The sequence below is a fragment of the Lagopus leucura genome, unplaced genomic scaffold, assembly GCF_019238085.1.
Source record: "Lagopus leucura isolate 7727_CA_CO unplaced genomic scaffold, USGS_WTPT01 Super-Scaffold_1, whole genome shotgun sequence".
NCBI lineage: Eukaryota > Metazoa > Chordata > Aves > Galliformes > Phasianidae > Lagopus > Lagopus leucura.
The window spans coordinates 26,320,673-26,344,818 of NW_024962250.1; the positions used below are offsets into that span (position 1 = coordinate 26,320,673).

General features: G+C 36.0%; 1 protein-coding gene across 2 annotated transcripts in view; it reads left to right on the forward strand.

Annotated features, from left to right (window-relative positions):
- Positions 1 to 24,146, forward strand: part of TTC8 (tetratricopeptide repeat domain 8) — a 37,149-nt gene continuing 13,003 nt past the window's right edge. The window contains exons 1-8 of one of the 2 annotated variants that reach the window (XM_042867916.1): positions 1 to 199; positions 7,189 to 7,218; positions 11,771 to 11,891; positions 13,437 to 13,500; positions 13,653 to 13,812; positions 14,668 to 14,757; positions 17,377 to 17,421; positions 23,898 to 23,983. In XM_042867916.1, coding sequence (XP_042723850.1) covers positions 86 to 199; positions 7,189 to 7,218; positions 11,771 to 11,891; positions 13,437 to 13,500; positions 13,653 to 13,812; positions 14,668 to 14,757; positions 17,377 to 17,421; positions 23,898 to 23,983 — 710 coding nt within the window. In that variant the 5' untranslated portion in view covers positions 1 to 85. Of the gene's footprint in view, positions 200 to 7,188; positions 7,219 to 11,770; positions 11,892 to 13,436; positions 13,501 to 13,652; positions 13,813 to 14,667; positions 14,758 to 17,376; positions 17,422 to 23,897; positions 23,984 to 24,146 lie in introns of those variants that run through there. The other variant, XM_042867922.1, reaches the window with a different exon arrangement.

Here is a 24,146-nt window from a genome sequence, read left to right on the forward strand (position 1 = left end):
TGGCTCCGCCTCGGACCCGCTCGGCGCGCGGAGGGCCGAGAGCTGCCGTGGGCCTTGGCGGAGTCTCAGCCATCCCGCCGGCGGGATGGGGCTGGAGACGGAGCCGCTGTTCCAGGCCTGGAGCTACTTCAGGAGGAGGAAGTTCCGGCAGTGCTCGGAGCTCTGCTCACAGCTGCTGGAGGGGGCGCCCGGCGAGCAGGTAGGGGGCTGGGCCGGGAGGCCGAGGGACGGGGTCTCTACCTGTTGCTGCCGCCAGAGAAACGCGCTGCGATCTGCCGTTAGAGGGTGAGGCCTCAGCCAGAGCCATTGTGTGACCGGTTCCGGTGCGGGCCGAGGGGCATCGATCAGCGCTGGGCGAGGTTTTGCGTCTCGCCGAGCTGCCCGGTTCTCCCCGCAGGCTACAGGCGGTGGGACGCCGCCTCAGGCGTGCCCCGCTCGGTGCCCTGCCGGTCCCGGCGAGGCGCGCGGAGCTTGTGAGGGTGCGGCACGTGAGTGGGGCTGCTGGAAGCCAGCTGTGGCAGGAGCGCGTCTCAGGGCTTCCGACACCACGCGCTGAGACTCACCGGTGATTTTGAGCCGTTGAAGGAGAAAAAGCCAGCACCAGAAGAAAATCTGCTTACATATGCTGTGGTCGATTTTATATAGCTGTTTGGGTATTGCTGCGTGGACTAAAGTGCATAAGAGATGCCTGTCTTACTTCAGCCCAGGTACAAGCGTTGGCACAGAGCAAAAGGTGCTGTCCTCCTGCTCCATTAACTCTCTCTAAATGCCAAGTTTCTAGAAACTTTGGATGTGTTGTGTGTTGTTAAGCACCTGTATTTTTTGCTGTTTGTGAATATTGTTCCTAGATTAGTTTTTGTATGCATGTAAAAAATTGTACTGCTGGATTTAGAAAATAGTAATTGGACTTTATCATCCTAAACACTTTATATTATGTAAACTATGTCTCACAAAGTATCCTATAGCTGCAGAATTTAAGAATTTTGAAGGTGATCTCTTTTATCACAGGGGTAAAAAAATCTTTAAAGAAAGCTGTGCAGTCATATGATTGTGTAATTTACACCATGTTAGGGCTGATATGTAGAAGGTGCTTTTGTTTATGGTATATATTGTAAGGCACCAGTAAAGAACCGCGAGCAGATTGGACATGGGGAAATGGTTTCAGACTGAGGGAGAGGAGATTTAAATTGGGTATTAGGAAGAAGCTTTGTATCGTTAAGGTGGTGAAGCACTGGAACAGGTTGTCCAGAGATGATGTGGATCCCCTGTCCCCAGAGACATTCAAGGTCAGGCTCTAATGGGCTCTGAGCAACCTGATGCGTTGTGGTGTCCCTGATCATTGCAGGGGAGTTGGACTGAATGGCCTCTAAGTGTCCCTTCCAACTCAAACAACTCTATGAAAAACTTGGAATATCTTCTTTACTAAGAAAATCAGGCCTGAACAACAGATAAAATTTAGCATGCCTTCTGTGTATGTCAAAAACTTTGAAACTTGGTATGTGCTCTTCAAAAGCATGTTCCTGTTCCCAATGTTATGTGAGAAACATACTTTTATTCAGTAGTGTATTTCAAATCTACCTGAAAGATTAGAAGGAAATGTCTTTGGTTTCTGCAAACTTGAAATACATTTAATTGGGCTGTTGCCTCGTTTTGTCTTCTTGAGGAATCCTTCTTATTTCCTGTTTAAGTGGCAATGAATGACTTAATTTATTTTTTTTTAATGCTTCTTCTTAAGACTAGAAAAAAATTTTTGAACATTTAAAAAATGCTTGAAACACTATTTCGGTCTTTCTCTAAAAGTAGATTTCATAGCACAGTGCTCAAGTAAAGCATATGGCAAGTGTGCAGACACCAGCAAGTAGATTTTGCTTTATATAAATACTTCATCTTAGGGGTTCATAACAGTTCAGACCCTTAAAAAAATATAAATGGAGAGCTGGTTAAGGGGTAATTCAGCTAATCAATGATTCTTTGGAAGGATTATGAAATATATTGTGCTTCATGGTGTGTTTTTATTTTCAAAATGAAATTACACACAGATTTTTTTTGCTCATTTGTTTTTTGCTATTTTTCCTACCTGACCTGTTAATCTAAATGAAGAACACTGCTCCTGACAGAAGAAAAATCATTATTTATATCCCATTTGTTGTGGTGCTGCAGGTGGGAAAAACTAGAGTATTGGTTCATTCTCAAGAGTGCAGCTTTATCCAGTCTCAAACCAACTTGACAAACAAGATATTACTCTTGAAATCTCTAAGTTAAACATTTGTAATGATCTAAGTTAAAATACAGCTTTAACGTTCATGGCAGAGTTAACATAGAATGGAATGATGTTTTTTTTCAGTCAAATGTGGTCATATTATTTTAGCTGTTATTGTAGTCAACACAAAATCCTCCTTGGAGAGATAACCAATAAAAATTAAGCCTGTATTTTATTTTTCTGCTTCGTGTAAAGCCTTGAAGGTCTTCTCCCTAGCTGTGTTAGGAAGCACTTAACCACTCTTTCTAATGCTTGTTGCTTTCAGGTACCAACCAATCTGTTACATATTTACCCTGCTTGACTTCAGGCCTAGAGAAGACAGTGATGTGCCCCACAAATGTATTTTGTGTGCAGTTGAAATATCTTGAGCTATTTTGAACTTACTTAATACAACATAATGAAAAAACAGATTGCATTAATGTATTGCAGTGTTTACTTTGCATTTAATACATCTGTTACTTTTTATGAGATGTTCAAAAAATACTTAACTCCACTGTTGGACACTGAGGCAGTAAGAACTCAAATGAGTGATACATAGATCATTAAAGGTTGGAAAAGACCCCTAAGATTATTTAGTCCAACTGTCAAACTGTCACCACCATGCCTGCTAACCTGTGTTCCTGAGTGCCACATCCACACCTTTCTTGAACACCGCGAGGGACGGTGACCCAACCACATCCCTGGGCAGCCTATACCAATATCTCACCACTCTGTCTGAGAATTTTTTCCTAATATCCAACCTGACCCTCCTCTGAAGTACATTGAACAGACAAGCCAGGAGAACAATTTTACATCATTCTGTGTTTATTCTAAAGGTAGCAGTTACATTTCTGAAGTTATGAATACAACAAAAGCGATCTCCTTAACCTCCTAGCAGGAAAATGGTGCTGTTGTCTATTCACGTAAATTAGTAGTATTTTATTATAATGTACAGAAACGTTTAAAACTAGTATGTATATAATTTTGGGTACCTAAAGTGAAATATCTTGTTTATTATATGCTTAAAAAGCACATAACAGTTCTAAATCCTTTGATGATCAAACCCTCATCTTCTATTATGGAAGTAGTTCTGCAAATCAGGCCCATTCTGGGTACCAGGAAAGCAAACAGACAAATGATAACACTTATGGAAAGCTTGGATTAAGTGAGCTGTTGTGCCCTGCAAGGCAGTACTCAACTGCTGTAATCACAGTGCCATCTGTTCTCATCCTGTTGTCCCATATTTCATTAAGCACGTGCGTCCCAATCTCTGCAACCAGTGACAGAAGGACCTCAGAGCGGTAGGCTGTTCAGGGAGTCACTTTGAACAGCATTAGGAGGTGATACATACCGAGCCATAGGAGATGGTATCCTTTAAAGAGATGCCCAGGAAGGGCTGAGTTAAACTGTGTTATAGTCTAGAACTTTTCTCGTGCTCAGGCAGCTAGCTTAATCCCTTGTAAGACATGATTTAACACTGATAAGTAAAAGAAGAGACTAACAGTGTGTAATCTGTTTGCATGCCTGAAAGACCCTGCATTTCTGACAGCCTGTATTTCCGAGCCACGTTGGCTGATCCACTAAATATCATCACTCCTTCTCCTTTGCAACTGCAAAACTGTCAGAAAGCTACAAACGACTGAATTCAGCTCTTTACAATAGCCTGTAATTTTTGCCAGTCATAAATGTAATAAATACATTTTCTTGACTTGTTCTTAATTTGTTGCTCTCTATACATGTATCTTACTATTCAGAATGTGCTTTAGAACATGGTAGGAGAAAGATGACTTGAAGAACTGAAAAATAAGTTTACTGACAGATGATCCAATTGATAGTTAGATTTACAATTAATATAATTCGCAACTACATTTAATTGATGTAGAACTCTTTGAACTCAGTCATCAGATGCAATAGGTATTAGAAGCTTTTAGAGAAATCATGTAGACCTCTTAGCCAACTGAGCTAAAAATCAGGAATTTTCTTCTGCAGCAGTATCAAATGCCATTATAAACATGCATTCTTATGAAACACATCAGTTAAGTCAAAACACTATAAAATTATTTATGTAATCATAAAGAGATCTTCATTACAAAAATGATCAACATTTTGATAGAACAATAATTAGCTCCTATTGAGTTAGATTTTTGTGGAAGGCTGAAGTACTTTTTCTATACAATTTCTTCTGCATTTCTTCATTTAAGTAGAAAGAACGTTATGTTTATTGAAGTTTATTTTGTTGCTGATAATCTTATCTCAGTGTCATGGTTTAGATAAATGATAGATAAAACAGCATGTTCTTTGACTAACACTCAGGAATACAAACACAGAAAGCACTGATGTTCAATTTACTTATTTTCTATTGTAACCAAGTAGGCGTTGTCTTCTATGTTTATAGTAATAGAAATGACCTAGAGGAAATACAATCCGTGACAGTCTCTGTTGATGATCCCGATTAGTTACCTAATCTGATTACCATTCTTTGTTCCATATGTCAGATTCAAGGCAGTAAACCAGCACCAATGTATGAGGTCTGCTCTAGTTTAACGAAAAAAATAAATTACCTAATTTATTACAGGTGTCCTGCCTTTAACTTGATGAATTGTATACTGTAAGGATTTGCTTTTGTTCATTTGTCCTTTCTTCTCTCAAAGTGTAATTTCAACTACTGTTACTCGCATACTGTTTTCTGTAAGGTCATGATAAAAGTAACACATTTACGTGGACTGTGATGTGAAAAAAATATCTTCAACTGAAATCAGTTGTCATTCAAAAGACCAATTACTATGTTTATGTATAAAAATTAGTGACTTATACAGGGATGTCACTGTTCCTAGGTCATGTATTTTGTATTTCTGCTCTTGAGAGGTATTTTTGGGATGTACTGATTTTAATATTCAGCATGAATTAAGTAATTCAACTGAAAAACATTATAAAATAAAGGTTCTTGTATCATTCTTTCTTCTAGGCTATGAGCATCAGAAGGCATCATTTTTCTAAATATTTTCTTAAAAAAAAAAAAAAAAGACTCTACACATTGTTTACTTTTAAAATGCCCTTAGTGGATTTAGAGATCCGTGTTAAATCCTTCCTTCATTGCTTTTGCAATCTTATTAATTTCAAAGGAGCTTTATATGTGTAAATGAAGAATAAATTTGACCTTTTGTTTTGAGGTACAAGCTTATAGGGCAACACTACTTGTTAATCTTCTCAAAGAAATCTTTACTCTGAATCTAGTTCCACTGGATTACTTGCATGAGTAGCAACTACTGGATCCACCTATGTTAAAAGACATTGCATTTCAATATTGTTTCTGTTGTTTCTATTTAAAATCTTGTTATTTGCTATGTTAGTTTATCACAATATATGAACAGCACACACTAGCACCTACAATTAAGACAGAACAATGTTTTTAGGAAATATAGTTGATCAGCTTTATTTTTTCTCCACTGGTGAGGGTTTTGCTTTCTGAATTTTTTAGCATGTGAATGCTCCTACATAACCACTTTGAGCTGATTACTTTTTCTTTAAGCTAATGAGCAGAGCCTGAATTAAGATACACAGCTGTAACATCAAGGCATTTCTGAGTTAGCATTGACATAATATTCCTGACCTTGCCCTCCTTAGTTACTATAGCACATATGGTATGGAAGATCACCTACTGCTCTTTAACAATTTTTCAGTACACCAGATGTGCTGTAACACTCAGACGCAATAGAATGAATAAAATGCAAGCTGAAATATCATATTGTCCTTTTCTTTATTGCTTAGCTAGAACAGCTTGTTTTATAGGGAAAAAAACTGCATAAATGTAACAACATTGAAAGAACTTGGAGTTCATTTAATCAAGACATCTAATATTTAAAGATATTTCAGTGCCTTATACAAGTACAGGTACACCAGACAATGGAGATTAATCCCTCCATTAATGTTTAGTTCCATGTTTTCCATTAATGTTTAGTTTAGTTTCACACACTCCAGCACTGCTGAACAAATTTATTACAAATGCAGTATGAAGAAAGATGTGGGAGCATTGCTAGTGCTCAAGCTTCCTGCTGTCATGGAATTGATGGAGTAAAAATGGTCAGATTGGAAGTCATAGCCCATGTCTTATACTACAGTGGGAAGTAAGGAGCATGCCTCACCTTTCTCTTGTTGGGAAGCATGAATCAGCAGGGTGTCCTTGCAATAGGAGCTAACAGAACATTGAACAACAACATAAATATGATGACAGCTACACAAACTTTTATAAATCACATGTCCTTTTGTTAGTATTTAGCTACATTCACCTCAAGTTTTAAGCATCCACAAGTTTCTACTGGTTAGTTTGTGAAGTTCCTTTGTCTGGATTTCTCTTTTAGTTTATTGGATGATGCAGAAAGACAGCGTGATTGTCTGGTATGCAATGAACACATCACTTCCATCATAAGTGTACAAAAAAATCTGTATTACACAAAGAAAATTCCTTTTACGCACCTGAGAGACATCACTGCCAGCACCACCAGCAATTAATAAGGGGTTTTATTATACAGGATTTCTAAAGCACGTCTTAATCAAATACTTAACTATTCAGAGATTTGCTTATGTCTTGCATTGCTTTATTTTTTAAATGAAAATAGACCATCTTTCAGTTTTGTTCATCGGTAATCTTAGTTTTGGCAAACATGATACATCAGAAACAAGAAAACATATGGTACCTGAAGGAAAAAAAAAAAAAAAAAAGCACTTGCTGCAAGTCTGCTTTCATTTTGTAAAATAATGCTGAACTCAGGAATACGTAAGTTAAGGTAATGCAATAAAACAGAAATTTGGATATATGTATCACAGAAAGTGTTTGTGCAAGATGAGGAGGTCACAGAATATTTTGTTTTAGTTTTGCAATTCCTTGTTTTATCTAATTGTTCTTATCGTTTAATATGTCTGTTCTTTAAGTTCTCTGTCTTCTCTTTCAGGAGCATGATACTGGATACTCTGCATTTCAGGTAACTCTCTTCCCATTAATATAATTATTAGGTGCAATAATTAGGAAAAAATCTATTATACTGAATAATACTTTTTTAATTGTTACATCCTTGATGATATAAGTGTGTTTTTCATCATTGTTAAGGCAAGAGATTTAATAAGAGGTATTTTAAATAGGCAGGCTTTACAGTAAGTAAAGTTATTTGTTTCATGTATTTCTTTAGATTTATTCAGCGGTTCAGTAGCTCAGCACTGAATCTGTATCGAAAAGAAAGGCCTTCATCATCTGGTGAGATTGGGAAAAAAATACAGCATGTATTTCACAAATAGAACATTTATGTTCTCAGGGCTCAGGTTTATATTTCTGGTAATCTAGTGTAATGGTGGGCTGTTAGCCCTGCCTTTCCTGTTCCTACAGCTCATTCTCCTTGCCTGCCTTTTCTGTAGATTATGAAACCCTGAAGCTGCGTGGTGATGCTTCACTCAATTGATGTAAGACAGGGTAATTGAATAGTTTTCGTTCTGCCTATATTACTGCACTGGGAAGAATAGCAATGTGCAAATTGCAGCTTCTTTTAGCTCTAGCCCACAATATTATGTTTTACAAGTCTCTTATTAATTCCAGTGAAGTCATATAAGTTGTTTGCATACAAGATGATTTAAAGGAACTACTGATAGATATCTTTTTAACTTTAAAAATTATGCTTCACAAGGTAGTTGCTACATTCTGTTGTTGTTAAGGTTCTATAGTCTATGGTATAAAATTTGTGGTAACAAAGCATTATTGCAATAATGGAACTCCAAATGAAAGGGAAATGAAAATATGTTCAGATTTAGATTTTAAGTTTTGATTTTTTTTTTTAAACTTGATTTTTGGCCTTTTCAGGAACAAAGGAAAGATACTTATTTGATTCACCAACAAATCAATTCCAAGGAATTAAGTGAAACACAAGGGTATTTAACATCAACGCTCTTCTTTCTGTAGTTTAGGCTTCTGAAGGAATCCTGTAGTACATTTATTGTATTATGATGCCTAAGCGCTACAGTCAGAAGGGTCAGCATGGTAGAAGAGCAATACAGGGGTGTAGGAGCAAAGAGACTAACACAAATGGGATGATATTAAAAAGGAAAAGTGCTCACCCATCTCTGAAGATTGAGGTTTGTAGGGAAAACTCCACAAAGAAAGGATCTCCAACCGGAGATCCTTCCATAGTGGCAGTCAGCCTTTAAATGGGGTCTAAGAGAGGTGCAGCCAGCCTCCACCCCTTCTGGTCACATAGCTAAATTGCCTTCACCTGTGCTCCCTGGGCTGACCATCTTTTTCCCAGGTGCTCAATCAGTAATTCATTCTGTGACTCAACAGTTGCTATACAATAACATATTCCTTCCCAGTTTAGTACTTGTTATTGTATGGTTATGTTCTGATTACGAGGCAAAAATGCAAGTCTCCTTCATAAACACAGGCACGTGGCTTGTCACAGAACAAAAAATATGGATCCCGCAGAGAGAAAGCAGATAATACAAATGAAATCTGATACAGCAGTTTGATTGGACAAACTTGTGCTAGCTAGAGATGTAAATAATATTTTTATGTTGCTACTTGGAAATACATGCACTTATTGTCTTGGCTATTTGTGATTATGTTAGTCTTCCTCTCAAATGTTGGCAATGTGGCTCTTCCAGTTTTATGCTTTGCTAATTTTAATTTTAGGTGGCATATTTTAGTTTCTGCTTTAGTTTCAAACTCTTGTAGGTTTCTGCTGAGCAAAATGTCTGTGTGTTGGAATATGGTTAATTACTATAATTGTGTACTTATGAAGGAAAATGTTAAATTTTTTCTGGATAACCAAAAACTGCAACACAGAAGGTAGGTTTATAAACCCAGGAATACCGGTATAAATTCTCTGTGTAAAGCCTGTGAGAGATGAAATTACTGAGCTTTGAACCATGCATGTGTTACGTGATAAAGGACATCTTTATGAGTAAATGGCACCCAATGTTTCTGTGAGGGGTCTGTTTTAAAACAGAAAGGTACATCTGTGAGGTTTTCTTTTAAAAAGTAAATCAAGTCACATACCATAGTTATAATAAAGTTTTGTGACTTCTTATGAATAAATAGCAAAGATTTTTATGGGCAAAAAGAATATCAAAACTTTCACTTAATTCTTTTTTAAAAAAAAATCTTTCCTTCATCTCCGTTTGTGTTTATATATCAGTGTACATTTATAATTCCATTTTGCAAGCGATGATTTTTCAGATATTTAGAAGGACTCTGTGTATATGTAGTAAAGATACTTTTGTTTCAGATGGGTCATATTACTAGTAGTTAAGATTTTTTTTCCCAAGGTAAATGTCATATTTCTGTAGTTTAAGTAATGAATTTGACATTTTTCTCTGTCTTGCTGCTGTGACCAAGGGTCCTTACACAAACATTGCTGTAGGCAATACTCTGATCTACAGTGTGGTTACTAATAAAGGAATAGTGCATGAAATTCAAGGTTGTTAGCTGTGAAGCCCCAAAATAGGAGCTGAAGACTGTAAAAGCAGCCTAAGAACTATTTTTCATCACAGATTTGTGTCTGAAAATCAGAAGACATACTGCTTTTAAAAACATGTTTTCTGGTCTTTGTTATTGGGAAAATCAGAATGATACATCTATGTCTGTGTTAAGAACTGTCCTGATTTAGTGATTAGAGAAGTTGCTACTTTCAATTCCCAGAAAAAGATCCTTAGTATGAGCAGCTTTTTGTATCTTTATTAATAGATAAGTGTTTGACTTATCCTGAGAGCTCTAATTTCAGCATATTCTCTATATAGACTCGATTATGTTCACTTCAGACATGTATGTCTTTGAAAAAAGCAGAGTACCACAAAGGTGTTTTTTTTTACAAAACAATCTCAAACCTACGTAGTTTTCTAGAATAATGAAAAATGGTTAAGGATACTGAATATCTAACTGCAAATATAAATGATAGTTACAGATTGTCAGCCAACATAAGAATAAACAAAAAGATGATAAAGCAAATCTGGATTATGTCTGTCTGGCCTACATTCAAATCATCCTGCCCTGTTCCTTCTTATTTGAACAAAGGTTTCTAATTGTGCCTGAACTGGCTGCCTAAATACCTTCTTAGCTCCTGCTTGGAAGAAAATGAGAGCTAAATATTTTAACATTTTTAAGTATACTTTTTTTTTTTTGGCAGGCAATTATAACGCTGCATAGAAAAATTACATGATATAAAGGTAGATGAAGGCATGGTCTGAGAACTGATGAACAAGAGGTGTCCCATTAAATAATGACTTACATCATGAAATCTATCTGTTATTTAAAGAATAAGCACTTTCAAGTATTTGACCTTCAGTTCCATTAAAAGTAGCATCACTCTATTTCTATTCTGAAATGCTTCCTTAGCAAATATTAATGGTTCTTGGGTTGTAGCCCATGTCAGAAAAGCAACAAATCAGATTATTTTGATAGAAAAATTTACTTTGGAAAATTTATGATGACCTTTTCAATATCTGAAGGAAGACCAGTGGTTGATCTTTTGGCTCACTTTATCAGGCCGGTTCTATGAGTACATTTCAGAGATACCAAGTTATCAAGGAAGTGATTGGATTTATGGTTATTTTGTTGGTACTGCTGTATGAAGTACAACTGGTACTGTTTGTTTTCCCCCCACTGATTTGCTCTCTCTGCAGACTACATGAGAGTTGTCACATAGTGTAAGATTGTGCTTGCCTTTCCACACTGCTCACATCCCCAAGACACTTAATGCAGTAATTTGTCAGTTAAGGTCACTAACAAGTTCTCCAGTAATCTCACAATCTGAGATATGCAGTCTATAGATTTTACAGCTGATGCTCTGAACAAAGGAGTTTTAGATTATCTTTTTAAAGGCTTGTAGATACTTAATGCTACAGTAATTAAAAGATTACTGGTTAAAAGATTTTCCTTCTTTCTCCACTGATGCCTTGGAAAGGCATTACTTTGCATTATAATGGCTTTACTTACCTTCCTCTCCCATCCCAATATAAATAAGGTGTCTGTCAGCTGTGGGTTTTGAAAAGTACTTGTAGCTGAGTATGTCTTCAAAAACTTGAGATCTCAGTTGCCCATGACATAACTTAGTCCTAACTTTCATCAGGCATGAAATTCTGTCCTCCAGATTCAGTGACTATAGCTGTTCCACTCCAAAAGAGTTGTCTAACGTCTAATCCCCTTTTTAACTCTGTCAAGCAACTGTATGATTAGAGTAGCAGGAAGGCCACTAGTATGCTTGCCTTGATTGGCAGGACAAGCAGCACATGAGCCTACTGGACCTACTTGACTGTGTAGGCTCCCCATGTGCTGAGGCCACACTTGAAGCTGCACTTTTGTCCTGAATGTTAAGCAACTCTGACTGTACATGCAGCATTAGGTCTGCTTACAGTGAATGTTCAGCTATACCCAATTGTTAATATCAGTAGCTTATTCAAGCTTACTAAGGCTTTGTTATTTTATTTTAAAAGGCAAAATTGCTGTTTAGATTATTTAATTAAAGGTGCTTTTCCTTTTCCTTTATCCTTATTCAGGCTGCCTGGAGCCTGAAAACACGAGCTTTGACAGAAATGGTATATGTGGATGAAATTGAGATGGATCAAGAAGGAATAGCAGAGATGATGCTAGATGAAAATGCCATTGCTCAAGTCGCACGTAAGAACAACTTTCTCTTAAGTATGTTGAAGCAACAGGAACTGTTCTGGTCACGATTGACATCAGTCATGAAACAGTATGTGCTGAGATGAGGTGATGTATTATGGCTTTTAGCTATTGTTGCGAGGATAGTTTTCAGTTGCTTTCTGATTGCATTGATCACATGATTTTGATAAGTTTAGGCCTGGATTTTAGACAGCGTTTTGTCAGTTTTTCTTCTAAATCCCTGTACTTACTAGGTTTTTTTTCCCATAACTTGATTTCTTTTACTCCTTTCTGGCTTCTTCTCCACTGGGAAATGAGAGAAATATATGCCCTTTATGCACTATGAATCCCATCCTTGCTCCTAGTTAATTTTAGTTAGTTAATTTTAGATAGAACCACTACCAGTGACTATTGCAAGATGACAGGTAGAAATGCTTGATATCAGCCTGGTTTAAGAAAATTAGAAAGTATTTAGATTGAGTTAAAGGTTATCTGTTTGCACAAGTCTAACTTTCTGCTTGAGCAGTGAAATGGTGGTGTCTCAGAGGTAATTACATCCTGAAGATGAGAGAAAGAGAGAAGAATGAAAAAAAGGGCAGACGTGAGGTTTTATACTGGTGAAGAAATAAAGTCAAGAAACTAGCTACATATCAGTATAACTTCAGTTCTTTGAAATGTTTGAAATAAGAACTGTTCATAAGTACATAGATAATAAATAGATGATTTGTCAAGAACTGCCTTTTTTAACGTAAATCTCGTTTCCTTCCATACATCTTGACGAAGCAGTGGACACACCAGCAAACGAATATATATCATACCACGCTTTTAACCAGATTTTTAAAATCAAGTCTTAGATATTCTTATGGGAGGCTACAAAAATTATAATAGCATATCAATAAAGGTGATGGAAAATCTATATTAATGATCTAGTAATTCTTAATGATCTAATGTCAAAACATTAGAAGTTGTGAGAAGGCCTGCCCTGTAGCTGAAGGCTTTTGCCAAGTCCAGGTGTTATTCTAACGCGAGGTAGAAAATAAACCATTTTAAAATAGCTTGATCTTGTAATTCCAATAGCCTTTATTTCTTAAATACTATTCTGAGATGTTCTTCTTGAGACGACAGTCTGTAGTATGTGTAGTATGTGTACCATGACAAAATTGCCTGCCTTCCCTGAGGAGAATAATAACTTAAACTAATAAAGTGAATGTTGTACAGATACTAGAGAAGAGTTATTTGAAATCAATAGCATTTCTTTAGGAAAAGTAAAGAGGAACAGCACATACTTCACATCTGTAGAAAAAGGATGAAAGACAGAACTACAGGAGTAGTATACAGAATATTAGTTTTTCCCATGTTCACGATGGCCTGTTTCTTGCAATATTCTAACAATTTACTGATTGTGCAGTTTGTTTCTTCTTGTCTTCCTTCTCTGGTGCTATGACTGCCCAGTTTGAGCAAGGAAATCTTCCATTTATTGTAAGACATAGGCATTTTTTAAAGACCCTTGTAAAGAGTGCAGTATCTCAAGTTGAAGTGAGCAATGCTCTTATTTTATAGGACCAGGAACATCTTTGAAACTCCCTGGAACTAGCCAAGGTGGAGGCCCCAGCCCAGCGGTTAGGTATGTCATCTTTTTTTTTTTTAATATGATCAGTTGCACGTAAGCAAATCCTAAATTTAGCTTCTAAAAATGAAATATTTCAGATATAAGTGCTTAAACTCTCCGTCAGTAAATTCCAGTTGACATGAGGATAATGTGCTTAATATCTTCAGGCCAGTAACTCAGTCAGGAAGACCTATTTCAGGATTTGTGAGACCAAGTACACAAAGTGGACGGCCAAGTACTATGGAACAGGCTATAAAAACACCTCGAACAGCTCTAACAGCTCGTCCAATCAGTAGTGCTTCTGGGAGATATGTCAGGCTAGGAACGGTAAGTTGCCTGACTCTTCTTAGAAAGACAGCTTTCTTGATCATTGCATCTGGGACAGATGACTTTGTATTTGAAATAAAGCTGCATCTAAACTATGTTTGAAGGACGTCAGCATTTTTATTTAAATTGTTTCCGGAGTCAAGTGTAGAAATATTACCTCATTAGTTTGCTAGTCTGTTCATGAACAAAATATACATCAATCCACAGGTTCACAAAAATTTACAGAAATCCACAAATTTACAAGTTTTGTGAGACCAATTTTTATTCACTGAAGATTAGTGAAAGGACTATAGCATGACTTTGCCATAAGCATGCTGAAACCTCCAAGTACAAAGCAATTACTAATCTCTCAATATCTACCACTTCATCAGATAAAGAAAATAAAGTATATTAGTTTGATTCTGATCTGTTGGCCAAATTAATACACTGCAACTGGCATGAATGTTTACTACCAATTAACATCATATTATTTACAAATTCTCACTATCATTAGTATGAACTGGTCTCCTTAAACCTGTCTGGAAGATTTTTTTTGTCCCATATCTCACCTGACTTCAGTCCATATAACTGTGCAAGCTACATGCCTTGGCACACTGTGGAAATAGTGAAGAGAGGGAAGTAAAAGGTAATTCCAGAATGTAGTTCGTGCAGCCTTTTTCAGGGTGTGTATGGGAGTAGGACATATTCCTGACTTTCAGAATAGATGAAAATCACTAAGACGAATCCCTATCACAAAGCAGAATTCATATACAACTGCATTGTTTTTCATCTTTTTGGTATATTGCTAATATTTTCAGAAATTTCTGGAAAAGTGTAAGGGTTCTTCCCACTTAAAAGCCTGTTTCTTCCCTTCAGGCTTCAATGATAACAAATCCAGATGGCCCTTTCATAAATGTGTCTCGACTGAATTTATCAAAGTATGCTCAAAAACCCGAACTGGCAAAGGTATGTAACTATTTTGGTTATCACTGTGATATCTGTTTCTAATTTTCTGGCATCATTCTTATGAAGCTGTACATGGGATTGGGCACAGAAACAATGAAGAACTGTGTTCAAGATGTAAAATTGAGAAAAATTGTATCTTACTTATCTTTTATGCTCTGGCAGTGGTTAGCAGGCTTGAAATTAAAAAAATAAAAAAAGTGTCAAGAGGAAAAAAACACAGCAGAATACTCCTAAGTTAGCTTCCCCATTCTAAAACATTAGTTAATATGTTTTCATATGTGGTTAGCAATTCATCTGCTTTCTCAAGCTGCTTTTTAAAACTTGATTTAGATAGTAATTTCTAGTCTTGCTAAATAATGAAAGACTTGCAAACTATCATATCGACTGCAGGCAACTACAAGCCAGTTCTTTTTCATTTTGGAAGAAGCTGCAGGTCTTTTGTTCAGTTATGCTCTTGTTAGCAATCACTCAGCACACATATTATTCTTAACCCACTAGAGTTTATAAAATATGGAGAATGTAAGAAACCTGGAAGGATTAAGGAACACAAGATACGTCTGTAGGAAATTAAGCTTAGATCTTCTTAAAGACAGCTAGGTTTTATTTTTTCTTTGATAAATGTATATACTATTTAAGTAGGTAGGTTAACTTTCAGACAAAGTATTTATTCTTGGCAACAGCTCTCAAGAATGCAAAGCAGATATTTTTAACAATTTTTTAATTGGCATTTTCTGGGAAGATGGAGTAACTCTGTCCTTCAATTTCATGTGAAAAGAAGCTTAAGCCAAAAAATATAAATCAGCAGTCCTCATGGAAACATCCATAGGCAGCAAGTGTACTTGTCAGTATTACAAAGCTAATACATTGTGACATTAATGTTTCACATAGAATGTAAGATCTGAGTTTAAATTTGGATCTACATGGATTTGTAACTTTTTTAGCATTTTTTTTAGCATTGTGTTGAGTATCATTGAAGTTTTAAAACTCTTTGAGCTGTCACTTCTCTGAGGTGCAAGATAACAAAAAATCCTCCAGTTCTTAAATTCACATAGCTACTTTTTGTATTCATGTTGGTATTTACTTCTCCTATATACTTCTTCCTTATGTTTGGAAAGTGTGTGCATCATCTCTTTTAAAATCAGAATATCTATTTTTAAGTTGCTTGGCTATGTCTTGCTAGTTTTTGAAATATAAAGGAATGGACAAAGTTTGCTAAGTCACTTGTCTCTGCCTGTAGCTAGCATCAGCCCTGTAAAGGACTATTGCAGGAAACACCATATTAGATGTAGGACTTATCACCTGTCCCCAGAGAGAACTGCTATTAATTCTCTGTTAGCAGTTGGTTGCTGCTAGGAAACAGGAAGTTTTATCTTCTTTAGCTTTTGGTTTTTTAATAGAATTACTAAGATAATTCTAGTTATTTTTATCTACGTAAATGTAGAGTCATTTAAATCCTTTTGAAGGTCATGTATATAGATAGATAGCCACAGTAAATTCCTCATGCTGGCCATCCAAGAAAATACCATCTTAATCACTTTTAGATTTACTCTTGCTGATTTTTTTCCTTATTATTGAACTAGTAGAGGAGGTGTGCTACTCCTTAGTTTTCCATTCTTTTGCTATTTTCACTTCTATTTACCTTATAAATAAATGTCTATTCTAATTTTCCTGTAAATGCATTTTTAGTAATCATTCTTTACTTTATTTGATCATCCGTGCAGATGCATTTCTGAACAGAAGAAAAGTTGTGGTTTACTTCCTCACCAGACAGGACAACTTATTTGTAGTTTTCTAGTTTCCTGAAGGTGGATCTGGGCTAACATTTTCATCTAGGGAAGTTTAGGTTTTTGTTTTAATGGATACTATGAGCAGCAATTAAGACCTGAGATTTACATGGTCAGAAGGGTCAATTTTCAAAAAAATCACACTATTCAGCCATTACTGCCTTACTACATTTCTGGCTTCAAGACTCCCTTTAGAAATCTAGTTTCTTCCAACATCATTATATTCACTTTAAATACCAACTCTGTTAGCTGCTATGTATTTCTTAGTATTCCAGTTTAGAACAGCTAGAAGGTAGTACTAGCCATTTAGTTTTATAAGGGGCTAATCAAAAACTAAGCAAAAATGCAATTGTAGTATTACTAGCAGTTAGCATAGCACAGGAAACATGTTACTATTTTAAGCTTTGTTATGATTATGGTGTGTATGAATTTCAGAAACGTGATATTGTTAGCATTTATCATTTATGAATAAAAAGGCATTTTTTCTTTTACAGATCCCCAAATTTCGTAGCTTATAGATTGTTTTTTTTTTTTTTTTTTTCTTAAGACATGTAATGCTCAGCTTTACTTTTAGTTTTAAGGACCAAAGCTTAAAAATGCTAATCTCTTGGATCAAGTTAAATTAATTTCCTGTAATAACAATGTAGCACATCAACAGATTCTGTCCGTTCAGGTCTTAGTGAAATGTATATTTCAGCTGATTAAATGTATAAATATAATTGCTTGCACAAAGAATTATTTTCTACCGGATGTAATCAAGATTCTGAATTACTTTTAGATAACATTTACCATTTTTCACCTTCAAATATAACTGTTTTAAATATTCTTCTGACAGGCACTGTTTGAATATATTTTTCACCATGAAAATGACGTTAAAAATGTGAGTAATTCATATATTCGATTTTCAGTTTTTATTAAGTATCATTCCGTTATTTCTTTTAGTATTCTATTCTATTAAATTGAGGATCCAGGTAGTGCATCATATCTTAATACAGAAGTGCAAATACCAAGATATTGATTATTCCCTTTTTTTTTTTTTTTTTGAAAAGCAAAATATTCTAATACTGTAAAATTAGATCCCTTATCTATCAATATGGTAAGATTCCCATACTTAATGATTTCACATTTACAGAATTTACTGGAGTCTGAGCAGTAGTACACATCAGGTTATTGAACTGTCTAGAAGATTCAGAGCATTCAAGGCCTGACATTAAGTGATAGGACATAGCCTATTACAAGAAGAAGGTGAAGGTCAAGTAGCTAGTTATTGTCATGAGCATTGTTTGACATCTCAAGCCACTGAGATTGTTGCTTATGCATTTGAGTGTGTGGAAATGAAATGTATTAACTACAGAAAAATAAAATATCAAAAGAAGTTTGGACACTTTTGTTAGAAATGTAATTCCCTAGCATTGAGATGTTCTGTAGTCTCACGGAAAAAAGTATATTGTCCATCCCATTGTCTATAACATATTTTCTCTACAAGTTTTCCTAATGACATAATTTGCTGTTCAAAATTTTTCTTCTGCTGTTCTTCATATGTTGTTCCACTGAGTTGGAAGATCAAATTTGAGTACAAATTTAAGCTTTGTTTAAGCTTTCAGAAATAAAGGTTGCAGATTTTTTTTGGCAGCTCATCCAGGGAAATAATTAGTTTACTGAATAAATAAAGTGTCTGAATATTTCCGTACTCTATTGGATATATGTATCGAGTTGAGATAGAATCAAAATTTCTGCTTGAAGTTTCTATCAGAGAATTGCTAGTGTCAGTAGTGCATTCTGCTGGACTCCTAACTGGTGTGTAATTAGGTATGAAGTTAAACACCAATGCTACATCTTTGATACTGTCATTTTCCACAATTAATAACACATAAATATATTCAGTTGTTGACAGCGCAGATCAGAATCAATTCCAACTGTACTGCTATGTGGAGCTTTTAATCTAGTATCAAATGATTCTAGTGGTACACTGTCAATTTATTGCATAGCATTTTTCTAAGAGGATTGAATTGCAATGCACTGTTAATCCAAAATGTGGTTGAACCAGTAAGTGCACTTGTCAGATACATCAGAGAGAAACTGCAGTTAGCATTTACATATTCTCATAATCAACATCAAGGGCCTGTTTTTTATGCCTCTAATAATTGGAACGCTCTTTGTTTGTTACTTGGAACTCTGTTCACTAAGAATTGGTCACAGAATGTAACCCATACTTGAAGGATCATTAGTCTGGTCGGATAATTTCATATAATGCAAGTAATTTTCAAGCGCTCCAAAAAAAAAAATGCTCTTACAAGAATTCTACTGCATGTGCTTTGAAATCTCTGCTGAGAGTCCAGGATTACTGACTGACTTACAAGAGAAGTTTTGACTGTGATTTTATATGCACCCTAGCCACTTCAGTAAATCTTAAAGCAAAGAAGTGTCGGTGTTGCTTAGTCACCACTATTTATTGTATAATGATAGAGGGCTTGACACTTTTGGTTAATGATAGCATTTTGCCCATGAAAAAAAAATATGTCTTAGTTCACAGTACAAGGTGCCTTTAGTTTGCAATGGCTTTTACTAAAGTTTTTTTGGGACTGTTCAGTTTGCTTACTCGTGCCTGAATCTATTTATCTTTTGTTCTGCTCTTTCTTCTCTACTATTTTCAATGCAGTTCAGTTCTCCAAGCTGTCCTTCCTTCCTTTTGAATCTCATCTGCGTGAAATTTTCATGAACTGAAAAGTAAATAATTTCTGCTTTAACTCAGCTGTGTCACTTTAACTCAGCTGTGTCACTGTTTATTCACCCTTGCTAACAAAGACATTTCACTGATTCGTTTTCTCCCTTCTCCCTGAAAAGACTGATCATTTTGGATTCAGTAGACATGTTAATGGTTTAAAAGTTGACTGGAATCTGACTTGATCATGCAGCATTCAGTTATATTTCTTGCATCTTTGGAAAAAACAGCTTTCTGCATAAGATGAGAAGAAAAAGCTTGGAAAGGGCTTAGATCAAACCCTGGGAAATTGGCTCAGTGTGACTGCACTGATGGAAGAGCCTCTACTAGCAACCTATCTGCATGGTTAGAATTTAAAGATGATCTCCTGCAGTTATACAAATAAAACACAAAGTTACAGTGAGGGTATGTTCCTTCATCACCCTGCTGATCTGAAACAGTGTGTTTTCAACTGCATTATTATTTTAAAAGCAATGGCAGCAGTTCTATTACTTTGCTTCTGTTTAGTATTCAACCAGTCTATAGAAAGAAAAAAAATGTCGTGGCAATTTCAGTTGGGAATATCATTAATCAGCGTGCATTCAACCACACAAATGACTCTAAGAAATCAGTTTAAATTAACGGTAAATATATCTGTAATCTATCAGTTGTCATAACGTGGGGGAAGGAAGAAGAGCAGGGAGCTTATTCAGCATGTGGAAATACATTCAAAAATTCTTTCATCTACCTTAATGAAATACTAATACTTCTAATACTTCTAATACTAATACTTATCTGAAGAAACTCCTATTACCCTATCCATTATTGTTCTTTACTTGTTCTGTTTTGAAGACATACGCTTTCTGTATTCCTTGAGTATTTCTAAATGCCATTTTATGGTCTGTGTGCCGTAAGAGCAGAGCAGTTAAAAAGACTTGACCAGAAATAGTTGAGTTTCTACTTATCTCAACAGTAGTCCGTGACATTGTATCCTACCACTGTTTGTAGGCAGATGATGAAAGCCACATATTTTGACTTGAGGCAGAACAAGGAATGTATATGTCCTTGGGTCCAGAAATAAAAACATGTGATACACTCTTGTTCTTTATAATAATTTGAAGTTTATACACTTCAATATAAATCTATTTATAATGGAATTATGTAAGATTTACAAACCACAGAATTTCAGAAGACACTCATCCAAATAAATTGTTTTAAATGAACCATGGTTGATGTCATTTACTCAGCTGTTTTCTAGATTATCCTGTGTCAGCTTGCCTGTATGTAAGAATTTAGTCAATAACAGTTACTGGGAGAATTGTTGCTATCCAACATCATGTGAAAGAAGCAATAGATGCCTCCTATTGTTTCCATGTATGTAATTTCTTGGTGCGTGCACAATGCCAAGAATGAAATAACCGAGTTCGAAATAAATATATGTTTACTGACTTAATTTTGCAATACCATAGTATAATACATACATAATATAATACAGCTTGTAGGACTGTAGTAATATAGCACAGTATAGTTAAGGAGAGTAATTGTTAAAAAAACAAATTTAGTCTTAAATTTAGACTTCAAAAAAAGTCTCAGAATCATGCTAAATATAGCATGAAAGACCTCCCAGGATTAAGGCTGTTGATGATAGAGACTCCTGCATTCATGAATAAATATGCTAAATGTTCTAAGAGTTACAGTCTCAGCTGACCAGTATTCCCAGATGATATATACTAGTTTGTAACTCTATCTTAAAATTAATTAAAACTATTTCACAATCCTTTTTTTCTTTTTTTTTTTCCCCTGCTACATTACAAGTAAAAATCCTTGAAAGTAGGTAACAGTATCTGTCAATCTACAGTCTTCACTGTCTTTCTCTATGAGATATTACTATGACTGTACCAATACTCAGCAATACACAGGGCTGCAGGACGCTTTGAACACTTAGTACTGTTATTATAGTTTTTAAATGAATGTGCTGTGCAGTTTGAACATTGATTTGTACCTAAACTGTGTGATTGAAAAAGAAGTTTGTATCAGAATGAAGTTGAAATATTTTGAAAGTTTGTTTTAACAAACTAACATTTCAAAGGCCACATTGTCAAAAGAATTCATTGTAATACCATCAGAAATTCTTAACTACTGGTGTGCAGGAATCTGATGCTGATACGCATAAAGAATTTTTGGGCAAACACTGCAGAAATGTTGATAATATTTGTGGGTTTTGTGATGACATGTAAAAGATCAGGAATAGGATATTCCTACTCCTTTCCCATTTCCTTAACAGAAAAGTATAAAAACAGGACTTACTGAGTTTCAGAAACTAATTTCAGAATAAAGTTGTGCTTTGTTTCTTGATGCTCTTAATAAGATCACAGTAAGATTCCAAGATCTGCACTAACAGCAAAAGTACTCTTGTTATGTTCTACTATGCCTGAAGCAGTCTTAGTTCCTACTTTCCAATAGCAGCCAGAATTGTTAGCCTTGCATAAAATAGTTTTCAGAAATAATTAGGGTACCAGAAAGAAAGCTAAATGTGTAGCTACAGAAGGGATAGCTGTTTGAAATTCAGGCCTTCTTTTTGAATCCTTGTCACCAGAGTGCTCTAAGGAAGGCTCTTTAAAGTATGTTATTTATAGAATGATCCTTAATTCTTTTATGTGACTGCTTGTGGCCTGTTTGAAAAAGGTGTGGTATCTGACAGATGCACACATTCTTTACCAATTTGAAATCTCAGCTGCTTTCCAGAATTTTCCTAGTGAAGCATACCAGTATAGAATTGCTTATATACCTTCAGTTTGAAGTATTTGTCTAGAAAGGAAGCGTGATTTTTTTCTTGAAGCAAGTTTTTCCCCTTTGTAGCTGTAGTCCAGGAGTCCTGTTGTGCAATTTGCAAAGCTATTAAGAAACAGAAGGCAGCGAAGATAACCTCTGCCATCCGAGGGCTTCTAGGATTCCACATACCTGAAACAAATGGTGACTTCAGGGGTGTAAGCCTTCCTCAGTTTTCTCACTCCTGTCACAGAAGCTGAGATTGACAACTGTCTCTCAGCTTGAGGACATTATCAGAGCAAATCCTTAAACCGAATTGCTACAAAAAATATTCTTTTTCACAGAGGCAAGAGAGAGCAACATGTTTAAGTTTATGCAGTTCCACTGACTTTGCCACTCTTTGTTGATTATTTGGGCCCCTCACTGCAAGAAAGATATTGAGGCCCTGGAACGTGTTCAAAGGAGGGCAACAAAGCTGGTGAGGGGTCTGGAACACAGGCCATATGAGGAGAGGCTGAAGGAGCTGGGAATGTTCAGCCTGGAGAAGAGGAGGCTCAGGGGAGACCTTATTGCTCTCTATAACTTCCTGAAGGGAGGTTGTAGTGAGCTGGGGGTCGGCCTCTTCTCTCGTGTCATTAGTGATAGGACCAGGGGGAATGGTTTCAAGCTACAGCAGGGGAGATTCAGGCTGGACATGAGGAAGTATTACTTTTCAGAAAGGGTGGTCAGGCACTGGAATGGACTGCCCAGGGAGGTGGTGGAATCACCGACCCTGGGGGTGTTCAAGGAAAGACTGGATGTTGTGTTGAGGGACATGGTTTAGTGGGAGCTATTGGGAATAGGTGAATGGTTGGACTGGGTGATCTTTTAGGTCTTTTCCAACCTTGGTGATTCTATGATTCTATGATTCTACTTCAGCCTCAGCTAGCAAAAAAACCAGGAATCAAGCCCAAAGGCAGGTGTCACTAAATTAGACTCTGTCGTATTTCAAGTATTTGACATTTTTTCCTGGAAACTATTGCTTTCTGTGCAACAAGTTGAGCAGTGCACAGAATTCTTCTACATTTGTAACAGACATCTAGGTCCTTATCTCTGTGATCTATAAAATGCTCATTAAAACAGAGAAAATAATTTCTTCATTATATTTCTTTATGCTTTAAAGCTTTTAAGACTATTCCTAAGACAAAAAGGACATTGTGTTACCTTGATATGTTCTCAGTAAAACTGGAATTTTGGATAAATAAATATAATATTTGCTTTTTGGTAGCTTTTGGTACAGAAAACATCAGTTTAAGAGAAATCTAGAAATGATAGCTAAAACACAAAAAGCCACAGATTCTGTCTATGATGGCCAATGACAGCACGTTGATTAGTCTACCTGTGTTTCCAGTATACCAGGTAGAAGAGATCCTAGAGTTCCACTTTATCAGTAGCTATTTCTTATGTCTATTTGTCTATTTTTACTATTGTGTAATTATTTACATAACCTGAGAGTTCCAAGAAGTGGAGGCAGCCTGAATTAGTAATTAGATGACAATTTTGGTAGTATTTCAAACTGGCAAAATAATTTCTTTAGTACATTTCTACTTGTTTTCAACAACTTATCATGAACCAAGAAGGGAAGTCTGGAGTTCTGAAGCTGCAATTTAGGACTCTAATCAAATTAATTTTGTATTTTCTCCTTGCACTGCCAGAAACTATTAGGAAAAAAGTTATCCTTTTAGCTACTTCATGCAACAAACTGTAAAAATAGAAAACAAATCTGTGCACTCACCTCAGGTTTACCAGGACTGTTTGTTTTCTCTTTAGAAAAGTTACGTTGTTTTCTTTTTCTCTATGTAAACATTGAAGATATTAATGTTGAGATGATGGGTTTGTTTTGGAAGGCTCTAGATTTGGCAGCCCTTGCCACTGAACATGCACAATTCAAGGACTGGTGGTGGAAAGTCCAAATTGGGAAGTGCTTCTACAGGTAAGCCGTTGTTCATTTCTTCAGTGCTCATTGAGTGAAAGTGCAGGACCTGAGCTGCTGCGTGCTGAAGAGTCAAAAATAGTTCAGTGGTTTTTAGTTAGAAAGGTCTGTTCTTTAATACAAGGAGATTATGGTCTGCTGCTGAAGGTAAAAGAGCCAATAT